General features: G+C 38.8%; 2 protein-coding genes across 2 annotated transcripts; one reads left to right on the forward strand and one right to left on the reverse strand.

The window, feature by feature from the left end:
- Positions 1–1,370: 1,370 nt before the first annotated feature.
- LOC148907156 (ras-related protein Rac1-like) lies at positions 1,371–3,896 on the reverse strand. Its single transcript, XM_089036347.1, has 4 exons — positions 3,444–3,896; positions 2,721–2,980; positions 1,776–1,989; positions 1,371–1,686 (listed from the first exon to the last, which is right to left on the reverse strand). Exons 1-4 carry the CDS (start codon positions 3,827–3,829, stop codon positions 1,617–1,619), a joined length of 930 nt encoding a protein of 309 aa, XP_088892473.1. The 5' UTR covers positions 3,830–3,896; the 3' UTR covers positions 1,371–1,616.
- Positions 3,897–4,395: 499 nt separating this feature from the next.
- LOC116301334 (rho-related protein racA) lies at positions 4,396–13,192 on the forward strand. Its single transcript, XM_031710380.2, has 5 exons — positions 4,396–5,084; positions 8,360–8,607; positions 9,338–9,996; positions 10,616–10,864; positions 11,453–13,192. The coding sequence occupies exons 1-5, from the start codon at positions 4,678–4,680 to the stop codon at positions 11,642–11,644; spliced, it is 1,755 nt and encodes a 584-aa protein (XP_031566240.1). The 5' UTR covers positions 4,396–4,677; the 3' UTR covers positions 11,645–13,192.
- Positions 13,193–13,239: the final 47 nt, after the last annotated feature.

Below are 13,239 nucleotides of genomic sequence, written 5' to 3' on the forward strand. Positions count from 1 at the left end.
CTCGTGTAATCCCACCTTATTCGTGGCACCACTTTTCTGCTCTTCCTTAGTTATCAACGCTTCAAAGTCTGCATATATCACGTAAGGCACCTGCATCTGCTTTTGATGGTCTGCGTATGAAAGCTCTTTGTTGGTGGGCATCTGGATCCGTTGCGCCACTTCTTCGACTCCGCGGCAGATCTCATCGTGTTTCTTTAGGGTATTTAAGGATGTAAATGACAGCAAGCAGCAGTCGCAGAAGTACTTTTTGCCTTTGTGCTTAGTATGTCTGTAGAATAGTCTGCTAATGTGTTTAACCCATGAGTAGTGTCCGCCGTGGTAGAATAAATGTACGCGCTCTCCTTTACTTTTTGACAGAACTAACGGTACTATCGTCTGCTCTCTGACTCCGTAAACGTTAATTGCTAGATCGTTTATTTCCTCAAATATGGGGATGTCTATCAACTGCATGGGAAATTCCACACCATCCCACTCTAAATCATCTGTGGGATACTTACTTGTCCTACAGGGATCCTTCTCTGCTGGATACAGTGCAGACCTGATTGCCCACATAAAGCATCGATTGTCTTCATTCTTCACGTTTACAATAGCCTTCTTCCTTTCTACCCATGTTGGTAGCGGTACGTAACTCCCCCCTCGTATGGGTACGTACCTGGCTATACTTATCTCTATTCCTTCAACCTCCTCTACTGTCCAACCCGATCCTTCTTTCGTGTAGTTAGACAGCGACTCCATTATTGCTTCTAAGGCTTCACTGAGTGACCTATCCAGATTCGTGGATTCTAATATCACTAACGACTTTGATCGCAACATTGCTGTCGTCATTACCTCGTCTTTTGACAAACTTACTTCTACCATTATGCTCGCTTTCAGGGCTCCTAATTCTTCTATACCTTTTCGGAGAGTCCTTTTAACCTTCCTTTCTGACTGACGCCAAAACTGTCTAACGTCAATCTCACCGTTACCGGGTATTGACACCGTGCTGAAGTTGCTTTGGGATTCCATCTATATAATAGGAAATATTTTATACCTAATACCAAGCACTTTTTAGGTCGTCGTAGTCGTACTCACAGTCCTGACAATGCCAAAACAATTTAACCTTAGTCTCAAACTTCTTACCACGTCCACAATCATAACTGCTCATACACTTCGTCTTCATTTTCAAATGCTTTTTCAAATCCGCTTCTTTCTTAAAAGTTCTCTTACATTCTTCGCACTCCATATATAGACTAACATATTTAAGTGCGCTGTTACCCTCAACCACACTTGGAGTGGGGGTCGTCCGTAGGTGGATTTTTGACGCGGGTCTTACCCCGTGTTGAGATTGCGCTGGAACCCCCATTCCCTATACTACTACACGAAACTTCACATCACTCATTTGTGGTTTATTAAGAAACAGTCGCTTCATGTTGGAGCCGACTTCATCGTTCAACCACGTTCCGATACTAGGGTTAAGAAACGCTTCGTTGCTTTGATTATTTTCGCACACTTGTTTTAGCCAGTCTAAACCAAACATATCGGCTGTTTGTTTGATTTCCTGTACGAATTCTGCGTCTTCTGATTCAGAAAATCCCGGTAAACCAGTGTAGAGAAATTCTAAGATCCTCATGAAGACATCAAAGTGGATGCTTTTGTTTAGCGTTATCTCGACACATTCGCTTTCGTTTGTCTCGTCCATAACTGAATCTGGTAAGTTTAGATTATTTAGATAATTCAATTCCCTATTCGAAGCTTTGTTATGAATTCATTTGATTTCTTCAAACAGCTGGGAATACCTTTTGGAAACCTGGTTCGATTTTTTAGGGCTTGTGAAGATGTCTTTGAAGATGGCTGACGATGAAGTGAGGACGACTTTGTGAGCATGAAGCACGAAGTTGTCCGGTGCAACGATAAACTTGACATCAGTACAGCTCGTGTCTTGACCAGTAAGAACTTCACGCCATTCATCTGCAAATGTTGATGTTGTGATTTCAATCCGTGGTGCTAGTCCTGGTAAAAAATAGAAACAAATTTACAATGCATTTGTATATATTTATTTTTAGTTTATTTTTAATTGATTTTTAATTTGTTAATTAATTGATAGGATGATTTTTTTCTTTTGAGAACGCAAAAATAGAGATTTTAAAGTATGTTTTTTTAAAAGGCGCTGAAATACGAGACACAAAAACGTTCAATGTCGCGCAGCATTGCTGCGGTGCAAGTTCGAAAACAATGCTGCTCGTTTTACATCCTATCTATCCAACTTGTCACGCAACAAAATCTAATGTTGCAAGTCGGGACTATCAAGGTGATATTCTGCGCGCTGATTGGCTACAAGGTACATAATTCACGATGGCGGCCGCTTCTGCACATAAAATGTTGCGTGACAAGTTGGACGAGTGATGAAAAACGAGCAACAAATCGCAAATTTGTTGCAGAAAGTTGATCTACGTTCTACTCTTCGCAACAAGATTTTGTTGCGTAACAAGTTGGATAGATGGGATGTAAAAGGAGCAACATTGTTTTAGAAATCACACCGCAACAATGCTGCGCGACAAGTTGGACGTTTTTGTGTCTCGTATTTCAGCGCCTTAATTAATTACCTGTAAATCAAAGTAACCATATTGGAAACAATAAGTTTGTTTTAACTAGATTCAACATGGCCAGTATATATCGGAGGTATACTTTTGTGTTATTATCTCCAACATGCCTGCCATATTGGATTATGAATTGACTCTAACCTGCAGGTGGCATGACTGGCGGTCGCGGCTCATTTGATTTGGAATCACTCTTTCCAGAGAATATCTTTTTGCCAAGGAACCAAAAGTGGGATGATTCCTTTTTGGAGCCGGAGTTTTCACGAACGGCTGTACGCACAGCCGTAGGGATGACTGCATCGATCCCTTCATGGGTGAGAGCGCTGCATTCCAAGTAGGTAGAGATACCGAGTCTACCAGCGAGTTGTCTGCCTTCTTCATACGTCACATAGTCTTGGGGAGATCTAGTGATTTGACGCAGGAAAACTAAATTATTACGTTAAATACATCAACAAAGCAAACATAAAAATGGACGTATTGGAATAAGTTGGTTGTGAAATTTCGTGAAAAATCGACATGTTTTATATACAAAAAAGTCAATGTCCTTTTTTAAGGAAGGAATGAATGAATACATGCATGAATTAATTTGTGATTGTTTGAGCGAGCGAGTGAGTATAGTAATGAACAAATATAGGAAATAATTGATGAATTAACCCCAATAAGATTTCTCTTCTCAGTTACTAGATTATTCGGAACATTATTTCGTTCAAAAATAAAGTCAAAATACCCGGCCTTTTAGACTTTACGTTCTTCCTAAATCTTGCAAGCATTCTAAATACAATAGCCAAAATATTGATAGAGTACAAAAAAAAATGACTATCGATTCAAAGATTTCTGTCTATAATTTCCCTTCCTTATTTTGCTTACCTGGAGTTTTTAGCAGCGTTTAACCTTAGATCTATCTTAGTTCCTACCAAAATATTCGCAGAGTCAGCAGAGTAGTGTCTAATTTCAGGTATCCATCTGTGCTCGATATTCTCAAACGAATTTCTGTTTGATACATCAAAACAAACCAAGAATACATCCGTATCAGGATAAGACAGCGGCCTTAGCCTATCGTAGTCTTCCTGCCCGGCTGTATCCCACAAACTAACACTGCAAGCACGATTATCAACGAGAATGTTGCTTGCACTGTAATTATCAAACACCGTAGGCACATATTCAGAAGGAAAAGAGCCAGTTTGGCTGGCAATAAGCAGACAAGATTTTCCAACAGCTCCGTCTCCAACAACCACTACCTTAAAATGTTGCATTTTCTTTGATAAAAGAATACTTTTCTCGAAAGCAGTTCTACTGCCTTGAAGTTTTCTGTACTCATAGATTAAGTGATCATGGTTTTATAGACACAAGTAGTTAAAAATAACCAGCCAATCAGCGCAGCGATGATGTCATACTCGGTCATCGACTAATGATTTTTTCCGTAGTGTCACGCAATATATTATCTAAGTATGAAAAATAGCACATAATTTCATAGTTTCCTCCGCTGCGTAACGTGTGTAATCGAAGAATTAGTGCGTGACGACAATAATAGCGGTTGTTTAGGAGACTATATTTTGGTCGAATAAAATTTATTTCAATAATAACATATACTCTGATTAATTATACAGCATCGTTAATCTTTTTCCTCATAAAAATAATTTTCTTCGTTGTCACGCAACGAATTCGCAATAACGTGACAAAACAAAGCTACTTGCGAATGCGAATGACTGAATAATTAAGCACTTGACAGATCATCTTATTTAATCCATGTGTTAATTGATACCACGAAAACAAAAATAAAACTCAAATGTGTTCTGAATCCACAAGTTTTTGGAATAAAATAATTTCAAACAATACAAAGATTGAAGTGAGCATAAGAGTAGGAAGTAAGTTCGTCTTGTCTACTGTCAACTTGATTATTTCCCACTATTCCACCTGGCCCTAAAGGCTCCAATCAACTTTGCCTGTAGTCGCGGAATTAATTTTTTTTTCGAAAATCAGTCAGACTTGATGCCAGAGAGACCCTAGTAAAGAGTATTCATTACGAACTCGGTAAATACTGGGAAGAATTGAACAGGATTTAAACCGTGCTATCTAAATCGGATACTGTAAAGTATAGAAGATGCGATCCTTGAAAGTTAAAGTGGTTGGGGACCCTAGTGTTGGCAAGACCTCTTTATTAGCTCGGATATACTGTGAAAACTCTTCATCAGACGACGATAATCGCTTGGATCCAACGTCAGTTCCTCCAGTACTAGATTCCTACTTGATAAACACTACGATTGACCAAGAAGTATATGTGGTTACGTTTTGGGATACTTGTACTATGCGATCGTCCGATGACTTCGATTTGAGCAAAGTGCGTCCTTTGGAGTACGGGGATACCGATGTTTTCTTGGTCTGTTTTGATATTTCATGTCCAAACTCGTTTCAAAACATTTCTACGGTTTGGGCGCCAGAACTGAAACACTACATGGCAGGCACTCCTTTGATCGTGGTCGGGAACAAAGCCGACCTCCGCTCAACAGGGTAAGATCCTTTATCTCTTTTTTCACTGATATTTTAGTGCTAATTGATTTGCTATTTAAAAATTCCCTCCCTTGTAAATGGCTCAAAACTCGTCACGATAAAAAGACGTAGTAAACTAAGCGGCGAGGACTATATATATCATTTATTATATCTGGTAGTGAATTTACAATCTACTGGTAGCTTTGAGTTCATTCATGCTAGATTCGTTTGAGAAATTAAAATGTTATCGACCAAAGCCTTTCCTTTTTGTATACGAGCTAAACAGAAGTGCTTATTTCTGAGGTCGCGTATGAATAACAAAAGCAAAAATTAATTAAAACACATTAATAAAGCATTTACAAAAAAAGTTTGAATAAAAGAATAGTCCGTCATTTACTGTCAGTCCATTAGCTGACATGATTCGACAGCAGAGTTGAATCAAAAGAAAAGTGATGCTTTTTGTTCAGCAACCTTTAAAGCTCATTTCCTGATATATAAAGGTAATTCATAAATTTCGGTTCTGTAAGCAGCTGCAAAGAGTTTTGAACCATTTAGTTTATAACTCTAAATTTACGAAATATTTTACGTGTTAAACGGTACGTGTAAAATTGCGAAAATATCAATAAATCTTCATTCAATGCGTGGTGTCATTTCTGAAATGCAACGCTAGTTTTTCAAGAACTTTTTCTTAACTAGATATTATTAGAGATTATTCATAGCCAGCTTTTTAGAGATGGTTGTACTAATATAGCCCCCCCCCCCTCACCCCCCCACCCCCCCCCCCCCCTTACTTCGTAAAAAAATATGACTCTCCTATTAAAATCAGTTCAACATTGAAGTTAGGCAACAAGGAAGCAGCTTTCGTCAAAATATAAAGGTTTAGCCCTCTAGCTACGCCGGAAAGTTCAAGTTTTTATCGATGAACCTTGGCCCTCCGAATACCCGGCCCCTCTCCAACCCTCCCCCCGATAAAAAAAGCCTTTCCTTGTGATAAATGTTATATAAGAAAACGGCAAACGAGAGCCGTCAGTTCACAGTTAAGAAAAATATATATTATTAGGGGAAAAAAAAGTGAATTTTCCCCCGAGTGTCAGTTCACAGTTAAGAAAAAAATATATTATTAGAAAAAAAAAAGTGAATTTTCCCCCCGAGTGTTCAGTAAATAGGAAAATTGTGTTTGGTGTTGGTGAGAAAGCTAACAAAGGGTAAAGTGAAATACAGGAAAACAATGAAAACGTGTTTCTATTTTATACGATTCAAAATGGTCAACGGCTTACTTGAATAAAACATGTCGCCATGATACATATATCTTATTTTAAAAGAGAGTTAATTTACAGCTACATTTAATTAAGCTCAGGCAGAAATAAAAATGCATAACAGCTATGATATGAAACGGTTTAATTGATAGGACTTAAATGATCATACAAATGCAATATCGAAGATCTAGATGACGTACAGGTCACTGTCGTAGTACTCTAAACTGTGAATTGAACACCCGAATTTCAGTCAACCAAATCCAAAACAATATAGGATTCGAGATGCATGTATTGAAAGTCTATAAAAGCTATTCTAGGAGATGAAATGATAAAAGAGAAAGTAAAAATAGGAACAAATAAAATAAACTCGAGTGTTCACGGTTAGAGAAGGACGACAATAATATAGTGCCAACAATTTCGACGAGATAAGTAGTGGCGAAAACCATATAATGTTAGGCTTTAAGAAATCCCAATACATCTCGAATGTATTTTTATTAATATCTTATGTCATTTAAACAAAATTTTTTATGCTTTTTACGGTTGAAAGGTGAAAATATATCTCTAATATATCTCTAATGTTATCGTACGCCATTCAAATATCTTTAATGACTTATATGGATAAAACGTGTTGGAAAATGCGATAACATATTAAGTTTCATCGATAAATAAAGATCTATAACTTTTAACCTTAGCTTACTCGTACGTGCGTTTATGCAGTAGGAAAATTTAAAAAAAAAAAAAAAGCGTTCGCGTTTTATATTATATATTATATAAATGTATTAAGATAAATATGTATAATTTTTCAGCCGTTTGTAAAAACATATATATCATTAATGACAATATGCTAACATAGATATATATATAATAATACCAATGTTTAAACCATTTTTGTTAAACCATTAATTAAACTTGAGCCGAATATAATTTGCATTTTGACAGAAGCAGACGGTTTTGGTAGGTTGTTATTTAAATGAAAACCAAAAAGCATATTCGCTGGGCTAATTATTCTAAATTCACCCATTATGTTATATTTGTGCTTTTAAGCTTACTAAGCTCTACAAAGCTTTCGCTGATGTATCACAGCGTGGGACAATAACAAAAGAGCTAGGCTCCAAACTAAGTGAAAGCCCAAAGATCGAATTAGAATTTAGAAGTTGATTTTTGAGGAGGGAGGAAAACCGGAGAACCCGGAGAAAAACCCTCGAAGCACAGGAGAGAACCACCAAACATCTCTACTCATATACGACATCGAGATCGGCAGGACTCAAACTCGGGCCGCATTAGTGAGAGGCGGCGCATTAGCAGCGCACGCCACCGGTACTCCTCTGGGCATCATTCAGCTCATACTGAGATACGTGACTGATATATAATTTAAATGAGAATGAAACGGACGAATAATGAGAGGGAATGGGAGTGAAAAATTTATTTATTATTTATAAGTTTGAGCTTAGGTAGATAGGCTCTGGGCACATACCATTCAGCTCATTCTGAGATACGTGACCGATATAGTTTTAATGAGAATGAAAGAGAAGAATAATGAGAGTGAAAACGTGTATAAGAAATATAAGGAAAAGAGACCGAAAATGTTATGTATAGCTTTTTGTGTATATCTGTATATTGTAAAGTGACACGTCTTTGTTTTAATAAAGTATTTATTATAAAAATGAAAAAAAAAAAAGAGAGTGAATGGGAAAGCAAATTAAAGAAAATGAAAAACAAAGCATGAGAAAAATAAACAAATGAGTGAAAAGGAAAAAAATGGTGGGAGCTCCATGCAAAGACGTCAGCTAGCAAAAAGCAAACCAAAAAAAGAAACAAAAACGAAAGAAAAGAAAAGAAAAGAAAAGAAAAACAAAACAAAAAAATTTCGGCAAGCTAAACAATTGAGTGGTTTCTCTCGGTATCATTGCCTGGATAAATTATTTTTCTATTTTAATTTCTGATTGGCAGATGGCGGCGGACAAAATGAACCACAATGCTAGTTATGATAATAAATTATTAACAGGCTGCCATAATGTTTCTTACTCTACTGTCAAGTAGAATACAGCATCTTCTTAGCCCTTCAAAGGGTACCGAACTTGCCACCAGACTAGAGACAGTCTACTGTGAAAACAGCGCAAGGACCGGCCAAGGCGTTCAAGAAACTATCGCCACAGCGTTGAGGAGAGCAGTTCAAAAACGAAAATCCGAAAGAGGAAAAAAGAGATTCAAGCTTTTTCAAAATAGAAAAACCACACCAACTAAGCTGGTTGATTACGACTTGGAGCCTCCCTTGCTTCCACATCCAGGTTTGTTTTAGTTTACTTAGTACAGGGCCCGGTTGTACGAAGCCTTAGTGGATAGCGCTATCCGGTCGATACTGTTATCCAATAAATTTATCCACTGGATAAGATTTACCCATCGGCCTCGTACAACCGGGCCCAGATAGAGAAGCTTGGCGGCCATATTGGTCGATCTAACAAAAGAAAACCCTGTTTTGGGCTCAATCAGCAGCATTAATGTTTATCCTTAAAACATAGTCGAGAAAAACATGTTTTTCTTTTCTCACTAAGCACCAAACGTCCGTTCTTGAAAAAAGACAAGACAAAAAGCACGCATGCGCACACGTTTTCATCCAGGCTACGCATCTATCTCGTACCCGTAATGTCGTGCCCTTTTTGGTCAAAGGGTTGACCATCAAACCCGAGGACACTGGGTACGAGATTGGTTACGCATTTGCACAGTGCTGTATAGTCTCGGTTACCTAACCTAGACCCCTCTCGACCAAGTGGTGTAAACTCCCTCAAACATAGTTGGCTCACACGAGAGACCCGCCGAATTTGTCGTTGAGGATACTGAAAACATGACGTTATACGTTGTTTTAACCATTTCTCCAAAATCTGGTCAGACGTCATTACAAAATCCAATACTGAGGTATTTCCCTTGACCCGCTCTTGCGTTATGAACGAAAGGGGTCTGGTTAACCGAGTTTGAAAGTACTATTTAAACAATGATGAATTTTTAATTAATTTTATATAGGTCCTGATGAAGTCACGATTACAGTCTTACCATCAACCTACGCCTCAGATATGAGAAAACTCCTAACCAGTTACTGCCATTCAGATATCACTCTAGCCTACTCGACCGGTACCCAATTATTCAAGGCACATAAAGTGGTACTCTGTATGGGCTCCAGCTTTTTTAGGGATCTGCTTGTATCACATGACCACTCAGTTAAGGATCCGAAAAAATGCCAAGGAGAATCGCTCCCCCAAGAAGTCACTAAAAATGATATAAACGTTATGCGACTCGATTTGACGTGGGAATTCCAGGAAGCGTTTGCCTACGTGTTGGACTTTTTATACACGTTGGAATTTAGGAGTAACCCAGAAACCCAACAAAGAGTCATCAAACATGTTTCAGAACTAGCTGAACTTGCTGCGCTCCCAGAGCTGGCCGAGTGCTGTGAAAACGCATTGAAGAAAGAAGAGTATGCAAACAAAAATGCTTGCGAGAACGCGAAAGAGAACAAGAATGTGGTAGCAAAGGAGTTGTTCGTCAATAAACCTCTACTTGCAGATGTTACTTTTGTTGTTGAGGGAACAAGGGTTTTTGGTCACAAGGCTGTGCTGATGGCGAGGTCAGATGTGTTGGCCGCCATGTTGGGTGGAGGATTTAAGGAAAGCAGCACCAATGAGGTACAGTAGAGTCATGCATTTGAGCTTTATAACAAAGTACGCACCTAAGAAAAAGGTTGTCGGAGCCAAAGACCAAAAGTGATAGGAGATAGATCATTCTAAGATCGGATACCAAGAATAGCTGGAATGAATTGTGATTCTTTTTTATTTGTCTCGTCAAGAAAACGGAGGGTAACTATATATTAAGTAATCAGCAAGCGTTATAGATTGTAGTGGAAGAATCCAATTTAAACACCTTAATTATTTATGTTTAGAATGCGGACCCCTACTTTATTAAGCATATAAAAGCAGGAATCTTGTCAAAGCGGGAGACAGACAAGATCCCAAGGGTGTCCGCTTAATAGAGGTACAACTGTAATTCTTTTCCGTCTATGATTTATCCCTTATTGCTAATTCACCTTTGGTTCCAACAACCTTTTTGGGCTAATAGAAACTTGGCACCATCTCCTAATGGCAGCCATGACAGGAGGCCGAAGTTGTGCCTTCTGTCATGGCTGCCATCCATCGATGCAAAGCTTCTATAAGAATATTAATCTCAGTGAGAACGATACGTGAATTAGAAAAACACTGATTACGCCCAAAATAAAGTGTCCCATTTTTGTACTGTTCTTTTTAATAGGTTCATATTTGTGACGCATCTGCGAGTGCCTTCATTGCGATGTTAGAGTATCTGTACACGGATTCCTTACCAACATTCCCAACAGACAGCAGGCAGCTGTTGGTTTTGAGTGATAAGTTTTGTCTTCCGAGGTTGCGCTCACTTTGTGAGCTCTCCATTTCGCAAAAATTGAAGACGGAAATGAGGCAAAGAATGCATTTGAGTAACGAAACTTGTGGCGATGTGATCGAGACATTGCTCCTTGCACAGGTAGGACTATCCACTGATGGCTGGAAGGGACTTTAAAAAGGCCTTCACATTTTATATCAATAACCTGAAACGACCTCTGGGCTTATCAAAGTCAGTGCACGCCTAACTTAAAGATTGAACCCTGAAACAAACTCTGAGCTGATCCAAGTCAGGGCACGGCTAACTCACAGATCGAACCTTGAAACAGCGTACTGGGCTGATCTAAGTCAGGGCACGGCTAACTCACAGATTGAACCCTGAAACAACCTCTGGGCTGATCTATGTCAGGGCACGGCTAACTCAAAGTGATCGAACCCTGAAGCAACCTCTTGGCTGATCTATATCAGGGCACGGCTAACTCAAAGAAGTCAAACTGAACTTTTAAATTGTCAGATTTTGCGGAGGGAAGAAATCGGGAACCTCGATAAAGACCCTCGAATCAATAAGGGAGAGACCTAACAAACTCTTCTGATGCCGAGTCTAGAAATCAAATCCGAAATTCTAGAGTTGATTGGCAAGTGCATTACCGCCACGCCAACCTTAATTACAACCACGATGCTCTCCTCAAACTCTCTACGACCTGCAACCTGTTTCGTTGTTTCTTTCCAGGCTCACAACGCAACTCAGCTGTCCAAGTGGTGTGTGTTCACCATCAAGACCAACTTCCCAGACTTCGAGTCCCATGAAGACCTTGCCCTGCTCAAGCCCAAGGACAAAGAGGACGTGACACATCAAAGATGGCCGCCACAGTCGTACTTCCAGCAGCTCGAAGCATACAAGAAGAAGGTATACAGAGAATAAATGAATGAAGTACTAAACAATTCAAAGTAATTATTGCGTAAGTAAGCATTCGATGGATTGTTAGGTGATTTTCGTACAGTCGCTAGCTTTTCCTCCAGGAGTACTTTCGACGTGCTCTTCCGAAAGATTACATGTGCCGCACATAAATCAGTGGTCGTTAATGCACATGCGCAGACCATTATTTGCGGGAAAAACGAGTTTTTACACTGCGCATGACAACACTAGGATTATTTGTGCGCAATTATTTGTAGTTGCTTCAACCAATCAGAATTTGGCAGACTTGATAATCGAATGATAACAAACTTTTCAAGCTCATGCCGGGTCGCTCTCCTCTGAAGAGTCTTGTCACTCTTGCTTCGCATGCTCAACGGAATGCAAGCAGCAAGTGTGGCTTGGTTGGTTATTGTCTTGCCTGCTGAGCAAGAGGTCCATTAGTTTGATCCTCAGTGATCTCACACACTAGCTTTATGGAGAAAGTGTGGCTATGTTGGTTACTGTCTTGCCTGCTAAGCAAGAAGACCATTAGTTTGATCCTCAGTGACCTCACACACTTTTTTTATGCAGAAAGTGTGGCTTTGTTGGTTAGTGTCTTGCCTGCTAAGCAAGAAGACCATTCGTTTGATCCTCAGTGACCTCACACTTGTTTTAAGGAGCAAGTGTGGCTTGGTTGGTTAGTGTGTTGCCTCCTAAGCAAAAAGACCATTAGTTTGAAAACTCAGTGACCTAACACACCTGTTTTAAGGAGCAAGTGTGGCTTGGTTGGTTAGTGTGCTGCCTCCTAAGCAAAAGGCCTCTCTCTATGGAAAAGTTTCTCTTAACTATAAATTTAATGGTTATAAGTCAAAAAAAAACGTTTTGTGAAACATAATATCTTGGGTGCAGTAGGATGTTTCCCTCCAGCGCCTCTTGGCCATGGTAATAAGGAAACTTGGAAGTACTGAAGAGAGATACCAGGGTAGCAGTGTAGAGACAGTCAGGTGATCTCGGCTAATGATAAATTAACAAAAAGGGAGGGAAAAAAAAAAAAAAAAAAGAAAACACGAAAAAATAAATAACGAGCTAGAGGTTGTGACAGACTCGTATACAGCTTTTTCAAAAACAAGTTGATGAAGGTTTTGCTTGCATGTTGCATGGTGTATACTAAGCTTGAAATATGTTACATTCGTATGTAAATAATATCGGCACAGAAGAAATTATGCTGGAAAAACGTGAAGACAAGTTAAGCGTTAATAAAGAAGATGATTTCGCTCAGTGTGACCTGATGGCATTCACATCACCCATAGCGCATTTCGGGCTTGGTATGCAACATCCAGCATACAACAAAATCTTCACCAACCTTTTCTTTAAATAACTGTATAGTAAAACAGACAAGGAAACATTCAATTAGATAAAATTTATTTAAAAAATCTAGTAATAAAATGACAAGAATCTACGATTATTTTACTCTATTCGATGAAATAAGCGAATATGGACTACAGTTAGAAATAAAAAATATTGTAGATTTGAACAAAACCGGTTAAGTTACCAATAAAGATATTTGATAACAGTGAGAGTTTAATGTTATAGTCAAGGAGATAAATTACTATTGGTTAAAA

Source organism: Actinia tenebrosa, unplaced genomic scaffold (genome assembly GCF_029948245.1).
Source record: "Actinia tenebrosa isolate PJP-AT-01 unplaced genomic scaffold, QUT_ActTen_1.0 PGA_scaffold4__44_contigs__length_22323623, whole genome shotgun sequence".
Classification (NCBI taxonomy): Eukaryota; Metazoa; Cnidaria; class Anthozoa; order Actiniaria; family Actiniidae; genus Actinia; species Actinia tenebrosa.

Bases quoted from the DNA above. Each gene is read 5' to 3' on its own strand.
- LOC116301334 (XM_031710380.2), top strand. From the start codon at position 4,678: ATGCGATCCTTGAAAGTTAAAGTGGTTGGGGACCCTAGTGTTGGCAAG. The intron at 9,997-10,615 runs GTACAGTAGAGT...TCTTTTTAATAG, and splicing joins AGGAAAGCAGCACCAATGAG to GTTCATATTTGTGACGCATC. The intron at 10,865-11,452 runs GTAGGACTATCC...GTTTCTTTCCAG, and splicing joins AGACATTGCTCCTTGCACAG to GCTCACAACGCAACTCAGCT.
- LOC148907156 (XM_089036347.1), bottom strand. From the start codon at position 3,829: ATGCAACATTTTAAGGTAGTGGTTGTTGGAGACGGAGCTGTTGGAAAA. The intron at 2,981-3,443 runs GTAAGCAAAATA...TCAAATCACTAG, and splicing joins AACGCTGCTAAAAACTCCAG to ATCTCCCCAAGACTATGTGA. The intron at 1,687-1,775 runs GTATTCCCAGCT...TAAACTTACCAG, and splicing joins TCGAACCAGGTTTCCAAAAG to ATTCAGTTATGGACGAGACA.